At 42.7% G+C, this 19,127-nt stretch overlaps 1 protein-coding gene across 1 annotated transcript in view; it reads right to left on the bottom strand.

Annotated features, from left to right (window-relative positions):
- Positions 1–16,746, bottom strand: part of LOC132396476 (coiled-coil domain-containing protein 152-like) — a 75,052-nt gene extending 58,306 nt beyond the window's left edge. Inside the window, exon 1 of the mRNA XM_059974018.1 lies at positions 16,669–16,746. Coding sequence (XP_059830001.1) covers positions 16,669–16,746 — 78 coding nt within the window. The remainder of the gene's footprint in view (positions 1–16,668) is intronic.
- Positions 16,747–19,127: the final 2,381 nt, after the last annotated feature.

Raw genomic sequence — 19,127 nt, 5'->3', positions numbered from 1 at the left:
AGAGAGAAAGAGAAAAAAGGAAGGGAAAAAAACTAAATATATCAGGGATGGGGGTTAGAAGGGGAGGAGGGGCATTAACAGAAGTTAGAGAAGTCAATGCTCATGCCATAAATGGTTAGACCTGATGAAGGGTCTCGGCCCGAAACATTGACAGCGCTCCTTGGCCTGCTGCATTCCACCAGCATTTTGTGTGTGTTGCTTGAATTTCCAGCATCTGCAGATTTCCTCATGTTTGCATAATAATCCCGAATCTGATTTAGTTAGAAACAGTTAGCAAATTTTCTCAATTTCTGAGGGAATCTTAAAGGCATGTGGTTGTTTACATATAGAAGCTACTTAGCTCACTGCGTCTGTATCAGCTCCTTGTCTCAGTTCCCTTGCTCTGTTCCTCATAGACCTGCAAAGCATCTTCCATCATCTCACCACAGCATTCAGGGCTATGTGGTTAGGCACAGTTTAAGAGGAGAAAGATACCATGAAAGCCATATGGATAACCACACTATATAAAGGGTCACCATGAGTCTATGGCAACTCAGCAGCACTCAACGAGTGTGAGATTTCGAGAAAGATCACCAAAGGTAAATGTCACGCAATTACCTTTGTCAGATTTGTGAATCTCAAATTCTTCCCTAATTCCAGCAATCCCTGATGTTTGAGCTGAAAAATGAGCAATGTTCAAATGGTAAGTGAGGGAAGTGGCTGAAAATACTGCTGTGGCATTTACCAGTTGAAGCAAACACAAGATGGTGCTGAGCTGCGGTCTGCATTGCAGTTGTGACTCAGACTTAGATACTTTTTTTGTTCATAGGGATAGCTGTGGGGACAGAGTGGGGAGTTATGTGTCAGATTAAGTTATAAGACAGGCAAAACTGCAGTCAGCGCCATGAAGTCACGTGTAGCATGGGGGCAAATCAAAAAGGGTGATGGATACAGGACTGAAGGAGTTACATTTGAATGCACGCAGTATAAGGAATAAGACAGATGATCTTGTAATGCAGCTAAGAGATTGGCAGATATGAAATTGTGCACATTGAATTGACTTTATTTCTTACATCCTTCACATATGTGAGGAGTAAAAATCTTTATGTTATGTCTCTGTCTAGAACAGTCAATATAATATAGAGTACACTCAAATGAGCCTGAGTAAATCAGTCTGATGGCCGAGTGGAAGAAGATGTCCCAGAGCCTGTTGGTCCTGGCTTTTATACTGAAGTACCATTTCCTGGATAGTAGCAGCTGGAATAGGTTGTGGTTGGGGTGACTCAGGTCCCAATGATCCTACAGGCCCCTTTTACACACCTGTCCTTGTAAATGCCTGAATCATGCGAAGTTCACAATTACAGATGCGCTGGGCTGTCCGCCCCACTCTCTGCAGAGTCCTGCGATTAAGGGAAGTACAGTCCGTATACCAGGCAATGATGCAGCCAGTCAGGATGCTCTCAATTGTGCCCCTATAGAAAGTTCTTGGGATTTGGGGACCCATACCAAACTTCCTCAACCGTCAGAGATGAAAGAGGTGTTGTTGTGCCTTTCTCACCACACAGCTGGTGTGTACAGACCATGTGAGGTCCTCAGTGATGTGGATGCCAAGGAACTTGAAGCTTTTTACCCTCTCAACCCCAGATCTATTGATGTCAATAGGGGTTAGCTCATCTCCATTCCTCCTGTAATCCACAACCAGCTCCCTTGTTTTTGCAACATTGAAGGAGAGGTTGTTTTCTTGACACCACTGTGTCAGAGAGATGATTTCTTCCCTGTAGGCCACCTTGTTACTGTTTGAGATAAGGCCAGTCAATGTAGTGTCGTTGGTAAATTTAATTATGTTACGTTCCCCATAGCAGGTTAAAAGAACCAGCGGAAATGGAACACGCGTGGAGTCTGGTTTTGCTATTAACAGAACACTATTTATTAGTATCTACATAATATAGTAATATAAAACCAGATAAATCAAACAGATTAGCAGAATTTATGCATATATAAGTGTGTAAATATAAAACCCTAAACTTCTTCAAGCTTAGGTGGTAAATGATAGTCTTGCGATGGTATAGGTATGAAGTCAGTTCAGTTCATGATATTGAGTTGAGTAGAATTGAGGAGAGAGATGTCGTTCAAGTAAGCCGATGTCGTCGATTCTCCCATGTTGTCCTCTGAAGTCCTGTTAAAGTCAGCGACTGTGACCACACAAAAGGATACCGTCTTCACGCAGTAAAGCTATCAACCCAGGCAAGGGGTAAACACACTGTTAGCCTTCCACTGGTCACCCCTTTTCCACACTGCGAGCAAAACCCACCCTTCTGTGGGCACTCAAAGCTCATCCAGTGTCTGTTTCTTCTGTATTTCTGTCCGTGTCTTCCGTGTATGTCTTGTGTGTCTGTCTGAAAGGCCAGCTGACCTTGTATATATCCCAAACATGCTGAACACCAGCTGTCCATCATATAGCTCTGCCCTTCCATAACTGTAGCGACTCACGAGCTGCTCAGTGCTCTCTCTCTCTGAATCAGTGGCTCACACACTCTCTCTTTTTAAAGGCACAGTCCATAATGAACCTTAAGATCTCATCACAATTAGTAGATTAGAGCTGTGGGTGGCAACACAGTTATGGGTATACAGGGAGTAAAGGAGGGGACAGCCTTGAGGGGCTCCTGTATTGAGAGTGAGGGATCCCACTCTAACCACCTGCAGGCGATTTGAGAGGAAGTCCACGATCCAGCCGCACAATGCAGGGTCAAGGCCGAGGTCTCCAAGATTCTTGTCAAGCCTGGATGGAACTAAGGTGTTGAATGCTGAACTTTAGTCCAAGAACAGCATTCTCACATAAGCATCCTTCTTCTCCAGATGTGTAAGGACAGTATGTAGAGCAATGGCTATTGTGTCTTCTGTTGATCGCTTGTGTCAGTAAGCAAACTGTAGGGGGTCCAGTCTGGGTGGTAGCAAGCTGCAGATGTAATCCTTGACAAGCCTCTCAAAGCGTTTGCTTATTATTGAGGAAAATGCAATAGGACACCAGTCATTCAGGCATGTTACTTTGGTCTTTTTTGGTACAAGGACATTGGTGGATAATTTGAAGCAGGAGGTGACTCTACACTGGGAGAGGGAGAGATTAAAAATGTCAGTAAACACTCTTGCCAGTTGTGCTGTGCACATCCTGAGTACTTGCTCTGGGATGCCATCTGGTCCCGCAGCTTTGCGACTGTTCACTCATTGGAAACATCTGCATAGCTCAGCCTCAGAGATGTCCAGGTTGCAGATTGTAGCGCTGGCTTTCCTCAGCGGTTCAGAGTTAGCAACATCGAACTGAGCATAAAAGCAATTAAGCTCATCTGGGAGAGAGGCTGCGATGTTGGTAGCACCACGACATTTGGCTTTGAAGTGTCAGATGGTAGGCAGCCCTCGTCACAAGTCACATGTGCTATTAGTTGTGAATTTGGACCCAAACTTGTCCCTATATTGCTGTGTCACAGCCTTGATAGTTTTGCTCAGATCATAGGTACTTTCCTTGAAAGTACAGTCTTCGGTGGTATTGTACTGTTTCTCGAGAACCAGGACAGTATCAACCTGTGGCAGAATGTACACCACTGTGAACTCCCAAGGCAGCCAGAAGGGTCAGCACAACAGCATCAGGTATTCCAGATCTGGGGAACCAAAGGATTTGAAAGCATGTACATTCTGGGGATCGCCAACGGTGCAAGCTTGATGTCGCACTGTAAGTGCTGCTCACATGGAACTATTGATCCAGGGTTTCTGGTTCAGAAAGACCCTGACCAACTTCCGGGGTACAACATCATTGATGCACTTCCAGATGAAGCTCATGACTCCATCAGTGAACTTGGAGACATCCTCATCATGGAAGACACTCCAGTTGACGTCACCAAAGCAGTCCTGCAGCATGGAGACCATCCGATTGGTCGGACCAACAGTGGATGGTTTTAACTATGGCCGCCTCTTGTTTCAGCTTCTGCCTGTACATTGGCAAAAGCAGGATTGAAGAGTGATCTGATTTTCCAAAAGCTGGGCAAAGGAGAGCTTTGTAAGCATTGCGGAAGGGAGTGTAGCAATGGTCAAGTGTGTTATCTCCATGAGTGCTCACCTGGATGTGCTGATAAAACTTCAGAGAGACTTTAGTTAGCGATGCTCGATTAAAGTCACCAGCGACAATTAAGGCAGCCTCTGGGTGTGCAGTCTTCAGTGTGTTGATGGTATTGTACTGTTTCTTGAGAACCAGGTCAGTATCAACCAGTGGCAGACTGTACACCACTGTGAACTCCCAAGGCTGCCAGAAGGGTCTGCACAACAGCACCAGGTATTCCAGATCTTGGGAACCAAAGGATTTGAAGGCATGCACATTCTGGGGATCGCAGCAAGCATTGTTGACCTTGAAGCACAGCCCTCCTCCTTTATTCTTCCCTGTGAGATTTCTTGACCTGTCCGCCCAGAACAGAGAGAACCCAAAGGGCTTGAGGGCACAATCTGGTATTTCTTCCGTCAGCCAGGTCCCCACGAAGCACAAAACATTACATTCCTTTGTTTCCCGCAGACAGGAGATTCTGGCTGTCGGTTCACAAAGCTTGTTATCCAGGGACTGAACGTCAGCCAGGAGTATGCTAGGGAGCGGTGACCGATTTGCATCCCGTCTCAGCTTCACCAGGACGCCGGCCTTTTTCCCTCACCTTTGGCACTTCTTCTGAGGTACTGGCGGTGTAAGAGATAATTCTCCCATGGATCATGCAAGCAGGGGTTCCCAGTGTAGGAAAGGCGGAGCGTAGTGGGTAAATACCATCTTTCCAATGTTCAGAAGGGTCAGTCTATCATATCTGATGTGACTATCAGCTACTGGAACAGAAAATGCTAAGAAAATAATAGAAATTAGTAGTATACAGTAGATTTGGAATGGAGCTCGCAACACAGCACCTTCACTGAGATGTGGCTGAAAAAAGATCACAGTTGGGAGCTTAAAATCCAAGGAAACACATATCAAAAGGACAGGCAGGTAGGTAGAGCAGGTGGGAAAGCTCTGTTGGTAAAAAAAATGAAATCATATCCTTAGAAAGAGGTGACATAAGATCAGAAAATGTAGAATCCTTGTTGATAGAATTAAGAAATTGCATGGGTAAAAAAGACTCTGATGGGAGTTACATACAGGTTTCCAAACAGTAGCCAGGATGTGGGCTATATCTGACAAAAGGCACATGAGAAGGGAAATAGAAACATAGAAACCCTACGGCACAGTACAGGCCCTTCAGCCCACAAAGCTGCGCCGAACATGTCCTTACCTTAGAAATTACCTAAGCCCTCTATTTTTTTAAGCTCCATGTACCTATCAAGGAGTCTCTTAAAAGACCCTATCTTATCCACCACCACCACTGTCGCCGGCAGCCCATTCCACACACTCACCACTCTCTGTGTAAAAAATTACCATTGACATCTCCTCACCTAAAGTCAGATGTATTAGTATACAATAGAGTAAAGGGAATTTTAGAGAGGAGATGGGCAAAGTTGATTTGAATTGTGTAAGGTAAGGGAAACAAGCAGGCGACCTTTAAACTGTGCCCTCTTGTGCTAGCCATTTCAGCCCTGTGAAAAAGTCTCTATCCACATGATCAATGCTTCTCATCATCTTATACAACTCTATCAAGTCACCTCTCATCCTCTGTCGCTCCAGAGAGAAAAGGCCGAGTTCACTCAACCTATTCTCATAAGGCATGCTACTCAATACAGGCAACATCCTTGTAAATCTCCTCTGCACCCTTTCTATGGTTTCCACATCCTTCCTGTAGTGAGGTGACCAGAACTGAGCACTCCAAGTGGAGTCTGACCAGGGTCCTATATAGCTGCAACATTACCTTTCGGCTCCTAAACTTAATCCCATGACTGATAAAGGCCAATGCACTGTATGCCTTCTTAACCACAGAGTCAAACTGCGCAGCAACTTTGAGTGTCCTATGGACTTGGACCCCAAGATCCCTCTGATCCTCTACACTGCCAAGAGTTTACCATTAATACTATATTCTGCCATCATATTTGACCTACCAAAATGAACCACTTCACACTTAGATGAGTCTGCCACTTCTTAGCCCAGTTTTACATCCTATCAATGTCCTGCTGTAACCTCTCACAGCCCTCTACACTATCCATAACACCCCCAACATTTCTGTCATCGGCAAATTTACTAACCCATCCCTCCAATTCCTCATCCACATCATTTATAAAAATCATGAAGAGTAGGGGTCCCAGAATAAATCCCTGAGGGACACCACTGGTCACTGGTACAAGCTTAAGGTAAAGGAACCTTAGAAGGAAGTGATCATAAAATGATAAACTTCACCCTGTAATTTGAGATGGAGAGGCTAAAGTCAGATGTATTAGTATACAGTAGAGTAAAGGGAATTTTAGAGAGGAGATGGGCAAAGTTGATTTGAATTGTGTAAGGTAAGGGAAACAAGTAGGGAAGTTATGGAAACTATGACGATTAAAGAGGAGTAAGTACTGGCGCTTTTAAGGAATATAAAAGTGGATAAATCTCCGGATCCTGACAGGATACTCCTTAGGACCTTGAGCAAAGTTAGTGTAGAAATAGAAGGGGCTCTGACAGAAATACTTCAAATGTCATTAGATATGGGGATGGTGCCGGAGGATTGGCTTATTGCTCTTGTGGCTCCATTGTTTAAAAAAGGGTTCTAAGAGTAAACCTAGCAATTATCGGCCTGTAAGTTTGACGTCAGTGGTGGGTAAATTAATGGAAAGTATTCTTAGAGATGGTATATATAATTACTTGGATAGACAGGGTCTGATTAGGAACAGTCAGCATGGATTTGTGCATGGAAGGTCATGTTTAACAAATCTTACTGATCTTTTTGAAGAGGTTACAAGGAAAGTTGACGAGGGTAAAGCAGTGGATGTTGTCTATATGGACTTCAGTAAGGCCTTTGACAAGGTTCCACACGGAAGGTTAGTTAGGAAGGTTCAATCGTCAGGTATTAATATTGTAGTAGTAAAATGGATTCAACAGTGGCTGAATGGGAGATGCTAGAGAGTAGTGGTGGATAACTGTTTGTCAGGTTGGAGGCTGGTGACTAGTGGTGCCTCAGGGACCTGTACTGGGTCCAATGTTGTTTGTCATATATATCAACGATCTGGATGATGGGGTGGTAAATTGGATTAGTAAGTATGCAGATGATACTAAGGTAGGAGGCGTTGTGGATAATAAAGTAGGTTTTCAAAGCTTGCAGAGAGATTGAGGCCAGTTAGAAGAGTGGGCTGAACGATGGCAGATGGAGTTTAATGCTGATAAGTGTGAGGTGCTACATTTTGATAGGAATAATCCAAATAGGACATACGTGTTAAATGGCAGGGCATTGAAGAATGCAGTAGAACAGAGTGATCTAGGAATAATGGTGCATAATTCCCTGAAGGTGGAATCTCATGTGGATAGGGTGGTGAAGAAAGCTTTTGGTATGCTGGCTTTTATAAATCAGAGCATTGAGTATAGGAGTTGGGATATAATGTTAAAATTGTACAAGGCATTGGTGAAGCCAAATTTGGAGTATTGTGTACAGTTCTGGTCACCGAATTATAGGAAAGATGTCAACAAAATAGAGAGACAGAGGAGATTTATTGGAATGATACCTGGGTTTCAGCACCTAAGGTACAGAGAAAGGTTGAACAAGTTAGGTCTTTATTCTTTGTTGAGGGGGGACTTGATAGAGATATTTAAAATAATGAGGGGGATAGATATAGTTGACGTGGATAGGCTTTTTCCATTGAGAATAGGAAGATTCAAACAAGAGGACATGAGTTGAGAGTTAGGGGGCAAAAGTTTAAGGGTAACACAAGGGGGAATTTCTTTACACAGAGAGTGGTAGCTGTGTGGAACAAGCTTCCAGTAGAAGTGGTAGAGGGAGGTTCGGTATTGTCATTTAAAGTAAAATTGGATAGGTATATGGACAGGAAAGGAATGGAGGGTTATGGGTTGAGTGCGGGCCAGTGGGACTAGGTGAGAGTAAGCGTTCAGTATGGACTAGAAGGGCCATGATGGCCTGTTTCCATGCTGTAATTGTTAAATGGTTTATATGGAAGAGGACACTAGCAGGGATGATGGTAGAACAGCAATGGCTAGAGTTTCTAGGAGCAATTCAAAATTCTGGGAGCAGGGTAAATAAATGCCAAAGAAGAAGCATTCTAAAGGGAGGATGAGGCAAATGTGGCTGAGAAAGGAAGTCAAAGACAGCATAAAAGTGTCCTTCCATTCTTCAAGACTGGAGGGAGGCAGAATAAAGGAATTTATAAACTAATTTGCCTGACATCAGTGGTTGGGAAGACGTTGAGTGTCAACTATTAAGGAGGAGGTCTCATGGTTCTTGGAAGCACGTAGTAAAATGGGCTGTAATCAGGCATGGTTTCCTTAAGGACAATTAATTGTAGGTGTCCATGGCATTAAAAAGATTTGGAACCTGTCTTAAGGGAAAATTTTGCCTGGCAAATCTTTTGGAATTGTTTGAGGAAATAAACAGAATAGACAAAGGAGAATTGGTGTGTGTTGTGTACTTAGATTTTCAGAAGGCCTTTGACAGGGTGCTGCATGAGGATGCTTAACAAGATAGGTGCTCATGGTATTATATGCAAGATACTAGCATGGATTGAGGATTGGCTGATTGGCAGGAGGCAAAAGGTGGGAATAAACAGAGCCTTTTCTGGTTGCCTGCCAGTGACTAGTGGCCCTGCAACACTTGGTATTAGGATCACTTCTTTTTACATTACATGTTAATGGTTTGAACAACAGAATTGATGACTTTGTGGCCAGGTTTGTGGACAATAGGAAGATAGATGGAGGGGCAGATTGCATTGAGGAAGCAGAGAAGCTGCAGAAGGGTTTAGACAGATGCGGAGAATAGGCAAATTAGTAGCAGATGGAATACTGTCTCAGGAATTATATGATCATGCACTTTGGTACAGGAAACAAAAGTATATGCTATTTTCAAAATGGGCAGAAAATTCAAAAATCCAAGGTGCAAAGGAACTTGGGTGTCCTCCTCCAGGATTCCCTAAAGGTTAAATTGAAGATCGAGTCTCTGGTGAAGAAGGCAAATGCAATGTTAGCATTCATTTCAAGTGGTCTAGGATATAAAAGCAAACATGTAATGCTGGGAATTTAGAATCAGAATCAGAACCAGGTTTATTATCACCAGCATATGTCATGAAATTTGTTAACTTAGCAGCAACAGTTCAATGCTATATGTAATACAGAAGAAGAAAAAATAAAAATAATAATAAATAAGTAAATCAATTACAGCATACAAATAATGAATAGCTTAAAAATCGTGCAAAAACAAAAATAATATATATTAAAAAAGTGTTCAAGGGATCAACGTCCATTTAGGAAACAGATGGCAGAGGGGAAGCATCACTGAGTGTGTGCCTTCAGGCTTCTGTACCTCCTACCTGATGGTAGCAGTGAGAAAAGGGCATGTCCTGAGTGCTTGGGGTCCTTAATAATAGACACTGTGACTGCCTTTCTGAGACACCACTCCTTGAAAATGTCCTGGGTACTTTGTAGGCTGGTACCCAAGATGGAGCCAACTAAATTTACAACCCTCTGCAGCTTCTTCTGGTCCTATGTAGTAGCTGGAGGGTGGTAAATGTGTGGAATTTGATGCCACAGGTGACTGTAGAGGCAGGTCATTGGGTATATTTAAGGGTGACGTGAAAGGCTACGGGGAGAAGGCAAGAAATGGGGTTGAGATGGAAAATAAATCAGCCCTGATGAAATGGCAGAGCAGACTCAATGGGTTGAATGGCCTAATTCTACTCCAATCGCTTGTGGTCATAGCAACAGAGATGTGGGGGAATTAAGTGACATGGAGACCAGTGAGGACGTTTGGGGTCCCATCATTGTCAAGACAGGAGATTGATTCCCAAGTCCCATCATCAGTGAGTCTGGTGTTCAAGACCTGGAGTTCAGGCCTTCATCCGGGGTTTACATTCATCATCACATCATAATTGGATGTGATGCTTCACTCCCAGATGAGATCAACCTCTTTTATGTATGCTTTGAAAGGGAGAGTTAAAATGCATCTGGTGACCCTGGGATCTCTGCCTTGGAGGCCAACGTCAGAACATCTTTCAAGAGGGTGAGCCCTCTTGAAATGCAATACATGATAATATGGGGAACAAGTTAAATAAGTAAATCAATTACAGTAAGTATATCTATATATGTATATTAATAGTTAAATTAAAAATGGTGCAAAAACAGAAATGATAATAAGAAAAAGTGAGATAGTGTTCATGGGTTCAGTGTCCATTTAGGGATCTTATGGCAGAGGATGAGATATCCCTTTCATTCTTCTTCTAAACTCCAGTGTGAACAGGCCCAGAGCCATCAAATGCTCCTTATACATTAACTCTTTCATTCCCAGAATAATTCTCGTGATCCTCCACTGACCTCTCCAACACCAGTACATCTTTTCTTAGATAAGGGACCCAAAACTGGTCTGACCAATGCCTTACAATATCTCAGCATTAGATCTTTGCTCTTATGTTCTAGTCCACTTGAAATGAATGCTAACTTTGCATTTGCCTTCCTCACCACTGACTTAATCTTCAAGTTAGCCAATAGGGACTCCCAAATCAGTTTGAACCTCTGATTTTTGAATTGTCTCCCCATTTGGAAAATCTTTATTCCTTCTACTAAAGTGCACAACCACAAAACTTCTCTTCACTGTATCCCATCTGCTACTTCTTTGTCCATTCTCCTAATCTGTCTAAGTCCTTCTGCATACTCCCTACCTGCCACCTTAACTATTTTCGTATTATCCACAACCATTGCCACAAAGCCATCAATTCTGTCATCAAAATCACTGGCGTATAACTTGAAGGAAAGCATTCCGAACACCAACACCTGTCGAACACCCCAGTCATCAACAACCAACCAGAAAAGGCTCCCTTTAATCCTACTCTTTGCCTCCTGTGAAAGTTCAAAAGTTCAAAGTAAATTTATTATCAAAGTACATATATGTCACTATATACTACCCAGGCAATCATAGTACATACAAAGCAACACAATAAAATCAAGGAAAAACTGTACATGTCAAAGACGAACAACGAACCAGTGCACAAAAGGTAACATATTGTGCAAATACAATAGAAAAATAAATAAATAAGCAATAAATAACTGCCAATCTTCTATCTGTGCTTGTATCTTTCTTGTAAAACCATGGGGCTTTAATCTTGTTAAGCATCTCATGTGTAGCACCTTGTCAAAGGCCTTCTGAAAATCCAAGAACACAACATCAACTGATTTTGCTTTGTTCATCCTACTTGTTACTTCCCCAAAGAATTCTAAAAAATTTGTCAGGCAAGATTTCCCCTCAAGGAAACCATGCTAACTTCAGCCTATTTTATCATTTGCCTCCAAGGACCTTGAAATGTCATCCTTAATAATGAACTCCAACATCTTCCAACCATTTAAGTCAGGCTATCTGGCATATAATTTCCCTAAGTCCCGATGAAGGGTCTCAGCCAAAATGTCAAATGCTTACTCCCATCCATAGATGCTGCCTGACCTGCTGAGCTCCTTCAGCACATTGCTCTAGATTCCAGTGTCTGCAGTACCTCTTGTATCCATAATTATCTTTTTTCCTGCCTTCTTCCCTTCTTAAAGAGTGGACTGACACTTGTAATTTTCCATTCTAGAATCTAGTGATTCTTCAAAGATTGGTACTAATGCCTCCATAGACTTTTCAGCTACCTCTTAGAGAACACTAGGGAGAAGTCCATCTGGTCCATGTGACTTATCAACCTACAGACCTTTCAGCTTCTCAAACAGCTTCCCCTTAGTAATAGTAATTTCACCCACTTTCATCCCCGACACTCTTGAATTTCTGGCATGCTGCTTGTGTCTTCCACAGTGAAGACTGACACAAAATATTTATTAAATTCACCCGCCATTTCTTTGTCCCCCTTACTAACTCTGCAGGGTCACTTTCCAGAGGTCCAATATCCAGCCTTACCTCCTTTATTCTTTGTATATCTGAAAAAAAACCTTTTGTATCTTCTTTGATATTATTGGCTAGCTTACCTTCATCTTTCTTCTCCTTATGGCTTCTTGTTGCCTTCTGTTCACTTTTAAGTTTCCCAGTCCTCTGACTTCCCACTAATTTTTGCTATAATTTTTGCCCTCTTTTTACTTTTATGCTGTCCTTGACTTCCCTTGTCAGCCACAATTGCCTCATCCTCCCTTTACAATACTTCTTCTTTGCGATGTATTTCTCCTGCTCCCAGAAACTCCAGCCATTGCTGTTCTGCCTTCATCTCTACTACACCCATGGCTGTGGCTAAGCACAGCTCAAATGTCATCTATGAATTTGCTGATGACACAACTATTGTTGGCAGAGTTTCAGATGGTGAAAGAAGGCATACAGGAGCGAGATATATCAGCTAGTGGTGTCACAGCAACAACCTTGCACTCAATATCAGTAAGACCAAAGAACTGATTATGGACTTCAGAAAGGATAAGTCAAGGGAACACCCACCAGTCCTCATAGAGGGATCAAAAGTGGAAAGAACAATTTCAAGTTGCTGGGTGCCACTATCTTTGAGAATCTATCCTGGGCCCAACATATTGATGCAAAGAAGGCATGAGAGTGGCTATATTTTATTAGAAGATTTGGTATGTTACCAATGACACTTGCAAATTTCTACAAATATCACCTGGGGAGCATTCTATCTGGCTGCAACACAGTCTGATATGGGTTGTGGGGGGTGGGGGGTGGAATCTACTGCTCGGGATAGTTGTGAACTCAGTCAGCTTCATCATGGGCATTAACCCGGGACATCTTCAAGGAGTGATACCTCAAAATGACTGCATCCATCATTAAGGACCCCCATCACCCAGAAGATGCCCTCTTCTCATTGCTACTATCAGGAAAGAGGTGCAGGAGCCTGAAGGCACACACTCAACAATTCAGAAATAGCTTCTTCCCCTCTGCCAACAGATTGGACATTGAACCCGTGAATAGTACCTCACTAATTTTTATGCAGTATTTATTTAATTTCAACTATTATATTTATACTTACTGAAATTCACAGTTTTTATTATTATATATTGCAATGTATTACTGCCATATAGCAACAAATTTCAGAACATATTCCAGAGATATTAACCCTGATTCTGATTGTCCCCTTCCAATCAACTTTGGCCAGCTCCTCTCTCATGCCTCTGTAATTCCCTTTACTCCACTGTAATATTGATAAATCTGACTTTACCGTTTCCCTCTCAAACTGCAGGGTGAATTCTATCATATAATGATCACTACACCTTTAGGTTCCTTTATCTTGAAGTCCCTAATCAAATTTGATTCATTATGCAACACCCAATCCAGAACTGCCTTTTCCCTAGAGAGCTCAACAATAAGCTGCTCTCAAAAGCCATCTTGTAAGCATTCTACAAATTTCCTCTCTTGGGGTCCTGCCATCCGATTCCTAAATGGACATTGAACCCTTTGACACTACCTCATTTTTTAAATATATACAGTATTTCTATTTTTGCACGATTTTTATACTATTCAATATACGTATTCTGTAACTGATTGATTTCTTTATTTATTATTATTATTATATTTGTGTTTTTTCTTCTATATTACGTATTGCATTGAACTGCTGTTGCTAAGTTAACAAATTTCACATCACATGCCAGTGTTAATAAATCTGGTTCTGATATTGAAATTCCCATGACTATCACAACATTGCCCTTTTGACATACCTTTTCTATCTCCTGTTCTAATTTGTACCCATATCCTTGCTACTATTCAGGGCCCTGTATATATCTCCCATCTGCATCTTTTTACCTATGCAGTTTAACTCTACTCACATGGATTCTACATCTTCTGATCATATGTTATATTATGTCATGAACAAAGCGGATGAGCTTAGAGCGTGGATCAGTACTTGGAGCTATGGTGTTGTGGCCATTACACAGACTTGGATGGCTCAGGGACAGAAATGATTACTTAGAGTGCCAGGTTTTAGATGTCTCAGAAAGGACAGGGAGGGAGGCAAAAGAGGTGGGGGCATTGCACTGTTGATCAGAGATAGTGTCATGGCTGCAGAAAAGGAAGAAGTCATGGATTGTCTACAGTGTCTCTGTAGGTGAAAGTTAGGAACAGGAAGGGGTCAATAACTCAACTGGGTGCTTTTTTATAGACCTTCCAATAGTAACAGTGACATCAAGGAGCAGATAGGGAGACAGATTCTGGAAAGGTGTAATAATAACAGGGTCATCGTTGGGGAGATTTTAATTTCCGAAAAATTGAACAGCATCTTCCTAGAGCAAAGGGTTTAGCTGGGGTGAAGTTTGTTAGGTGTGTTCAGGAAGGTTTCCTGATACAATATGTAGATAGGCCTACAAGAGATATTGGGAAATGAACCTGGTCAGGTGTTAGGTCTCTCAGTGGGAGAGCATTTTGGAGATAATGATCACAATTCTATCTACCGTAGCATTGAAGAGGGATAGGTAGCAACAGACAAGTTGGGAAAGTGTTTAATTGGAGTAAGGGGAAATATGAAGCTATCAGGCAGGAACTTGGAAGCATAAATTGGGAATAGATGTTCTCAGGGAACTGTGTGACAAAAATGTGGCAAATGTTCAGGGGATATTTGCTTGACCTTCTGCACTGGTATGCTCCAATGAGACAGGGAAAGGATGGTAGGGTACAGGAACCGTGGTGTACTAAGACTGTTGAAAATCAGATCAAGAAGAAAAGCTTACGAAAGGTTCAAAAATAGGTATTGACAGATATCTAGATTATAAGGCTAGCAGGAAGGAGTTTAAGAATTAAAGTAGGAGAGTCAGAAGGGGCCATGAGCTGGCCTTGACCAGCAGGATTAAGGAAAACACCAAGGCATTCTACAAGTATGTGAAGAGCAAGAGGATAAGACGTAAGAGAATAGGACCAATCAAGTGTGATAGTAGAAAGTGTATGGAACCGGAGGAGATGGTGGAGGTACTTAATGAATACTTTGTTTCAGTATTCACTACAGAAAAGGACCTTGGCAATTGTAAGGATGACTTACAACGGACTGAAAAGCTTGAGCATATAGACATTAAGAAAGAGGATGTGCTGGAGCTTTTGAAAAGCATCAAGTTGGATAGGTCACTGGGACAGGACAAAATATAACCTAGGCTAATGTGGGAAGCGAGGGAGGAGATTGATGAGCCTCTGGCAATGATCTTTGTATCATCAGTGGGGACAGGAGAGGTGCCGGAGGATTGGAGGGTTGTGGATGTTGTTCCCTTATTCAAGAAAGAGAGCAGAGATAACCCAAGAAATTATAGACCAGTGAGTCTTACTTCAGTGGTTGGTAAGTTGATGGAGAAGATCCTGACAGGTAGGATTTATGAACATTCGGAGAGGCATAATGAGGAATAGTCAGCATGCCTTTGTCAAAGGCAGGTCGTGCCTTATTAGCCTGATTAAATTTTTTGAGGATGTGACTAAACACATTAATAAAGATAGAGCAGTAGATATAGTGTATATGGATTTCAGCAAGGCATTTGATAAGGTACTCCATGCAAGGCTTATTGAGAAAGTAAAGAGGTATGGGATACACGGGGACATTGCTTAGTGGATCTAGAATTGCCTTGCCAACAGAAGGCAAAGATTGGCTGTAAATGAGTCATATTCTGCATGGAGGTCGGTGATCTGTTCTGGGACCCCTTCTCTTTGTGATTTTTATAAATGATCTCTGAGGACCTAACCTGGTCCCAACATATCGATGCAGATATAAAGAAGGCAAGACAGCGACTATACTTCTTTAAGAGCTTGACTATACACTCAAAAACTTCTAATGACATACCGTGGAGGCTGCATCACTGTCTGGTATGGGGTGGGGGGGGGGGTTACTGCACAGTACCAAAAGAAGATGCAGAGGGTTGTAAATTTAGTTGGCTCCATCTTGGGCACTAGCCTACAAAATGCCCAGGGCATCTTCAAGGAGTGGTGTCTCAGAAAGGCAGCGTCCATTATTAAGGACTTCCAGCACCCAGGGCATGCCCTTTCCTCACTGTTACCTTCAGATAGGAGGTACTGAAACCTGAAGGAACACACTCAGCTATTCAGGAACAGCTTCTTCCCCTCTGCCATCTGACTCCTAAATGGACATTGAACCTGTGAACACATCTCACTTTTTAAAATATATTTTATTTGTTTTTTGTACAATTATTAATCTATTCAATATACATATACTGGAATTGATTTACTTATTATTTTTTTTTCCTTCTTCTTCTATATTATGACTTGCATTGAACTGCTGCTGCTAAGTTAACAAATTGCATGACACATGCCGGTGATAATAAACCTGATTCTGCCTGTGACTTGTGACCTGACCTGTCCATTTCACGTCTTTTACTCACTGTTCAGATAATTAGTAGATGTCCAGTTCTGACTGTGAAGCTGGCAGCACCATTTTTGCCAAAAATGCTTTATACTTGCACGTTTAAAAATCACCATCCCCCATCAAGTCCGTTGTGCTTATCCAGATCCAATCAAACATGTATTGCTAAAGGTTTGGAAGTTCAATTTCTTATCTAACTTCTGCACAATGGGGGGAAATATTGATCGCCTTAGTCACCATTAGTACACCCCACTGTTAAGCTAATCACTGGCACATTCTGCATACCTGTTCCAAAAGCCCATAATCTTCAACAAATTTGTCCAGATTTGATGTATGTGTTATCTTCTTCATCTTCTCCTCCATTTTGCTGCCAAATTTAGTGTTAACAAAAAATGATAATACTTAGTCTTAACAAATATCTTAATATTTCTTTTAAATACTTTAACATCCTGAATCTGAACTAATATGAGCCAGTGTACCCATATTCCTGATTTTGTTTATAACGTTTAACAATATCTCCATATCTTAACTCAAATGTATGTGTTTTGAAAGCAATACTTCCTAAGAATGTTTTTCAATTTCTCTGCTCAATTAATTTAGTCAAGATCTAGTACCCCACATTCTAGATTTCCGTTGCACATTACCCAGGGGGATATTTTTTCTAAAAAATTTGAGGGTAGTCTATTTTATCTTCCCTTTCATCTCTGTAAATCCACTCTTTCTTCAAAAATTTTTAGATTCACTGTCTTCAGTTTGCCACCCCAAGAGATTCACTCTTCCTTCAGTTTGCCATGTAGAAATCCCCTCATTCTTCAAGCTGTTTATCACTCCGAGATCCACTCTTTCTTCAAGCTGTTGCCACATGACAGATCCACTTTCTTCAAGCATTTTACCAACCCCTGAGATATCCCCACATCCTTCAAGCATTTTACTAATCCCTGAGATATCCACACTTTCTTCATGCAACTTACCACAAGATCCACTTTCTTCAAGCTGTTTACCACCCATGAGAGATCCACTCTTTCAAGCAGTTTGCCACCCGTGAGAGATCCACTCATTCTTCAAGCAGTTTACCACCCTGAAAGATCCTCTCATTCTTCAAGCTGTTTACCACCCATGAGAGATCCACTCTTTCAAGCAGTTTGCCACCCGTGAGAGATCCACTCATTCTTCAAGCAGTTTACCACCCTGAAAGATCCTCTCATTCTTCAAGCTGTTTACCACCCATGAGAGATCCACTCTTTCAAGCAGTTTACCACCCGTGAGAGATCCACTCATTCTTCAAGCAGTTTACCACCCAAGGGATTGTCTTTCAAGCAGCTTGCCACACACTTTCTTCAAGCTGTTAACCACCCCGAGACCCGCTCTTTCTTCAAGCTGTTAACCACCCCGAGATCTGCTTTCTTCAAGCTGTTAACCACCCCGAGATCCGCTTTCTTCAAGCTGTTAACCACCCTGCGATCCGCTCTTTCTTCAAGCTGTTAACCACCCCGAGATCCGCTCTTTCTTCAAGCTGTTAACCACCCCGAGATCCGCTCTTTCTTCAAGCTGTTAACCACCCCGAGATCCGCTCTTTCTTCAAGCTGTTAACCACCCCGAGATCCGCTCTTTCTTCAAGCTGTTAACCACCCCGAGATCCGCTCTTTCTTCAAGCTGTTAACCACCCCGAGATCCGCTCTTTCTTCAAGCTGTTAGCCACCCCGAGATCCGCTCTTTCTTCAAGCTGTTAGCCACCCCGAGATCCGCTCTTTCTTCAAGCTGTTAACCACCCCGAGATCCGCTTTCTTCAAGCTGTTAACCACCCTGCGATCCGCTCTTTCTTCAAGCTGTTTAGCACCCCGAGGTCCGCTCTTTCTTCAAGCTGTTAACCACCCCGAGATCCGCTCTTTCTGCAAGCTGTTAACCACCCCGAGATCCGCTCTTTCTTCAAGCTGTTAACCACCCCGAGATCCGCTCTTTCTTCAAGCTGTTAACCACCCCGAGATCCGCTCTTTCTTCAAGCTGTTAACCACCCCGAGATCCGCTCTTTCTTCAAGCTGTTAACCACCCCGAGATCCGCTCTTTCTTCAAGCTGTTAACCACCCCGAGATCCGCTCTTTCTTCAAGCTGTGAACCACCCCGAGATCTGCACTTTCTTCAAGCTGTTAACCACCCCGAGATCCGCTCTTTCTTCAAGCTGTTAACCACCCCAAGATCCGCTCTTTCTTCAAGCTGTTAACCACCCCGAGATCCGCTCTTTCTTCAAGCTGTTAACCACCCCGAGATCCGCTCTTTCTTCAAGCTGTTAACCACCCCGAGATCCACTCTTTCTTCAAGCTGTTAACCACCCCGAGATCCGCTCTTTCTTCAAGCTGTTAACCACCCCGAGATCCGCTTTCTTCAAGCTGTTAACCACCCTGCGATCCGCTCTTTCTTCAAGCTGTTAACCACCCCGAGATCCGCTCTTTCTTCAAGCTGTTAACCACCCCGAGATCCGCTCTTTCTTCAAGCTGTTAACCACCCCGAGATCCGCTCTTTCTTCAAGCTGTTAACCACCCCGAGATCCGCTCTTTCTTCAAGCTGTTAACCACCCCGAGATCCGCTCTTTCTTCAAGCTGTTAACCACCCCGAGATCCGCTCTTTCTTCAAGCTGTTAGCCACCCCGAGATCCGCTCTTTCTTCAAGCTGTTAGCCACCCCGAGATCCGCTCTTTCTTCAAGCTGTTAACCACCCCGAGATCCGCTTTCTTCAAGCTGTTAACCACC

This window comes from Hypanus sabinus, chromosome 7 (genome assembly GCF_030144855.1).
Source record: "Hypanus sabinus isolate sHypSab1 chromosome 7, sHypSab1.hap1, whole genome shotgun sequence".
In the NCBI taxonomy this organism is placed as follows: domain Eukaryota; kingdom Metazoa; phylum Chordata; class Chondrichthyes; order Myliobatiformes; family Dasyatidae; genus Hypanus; species Hypanus sabinus.
Note: the sequence above shows the minus strand (reverse complement) of the source record. Positions and strands in the feature narration are given on the sequence as shown.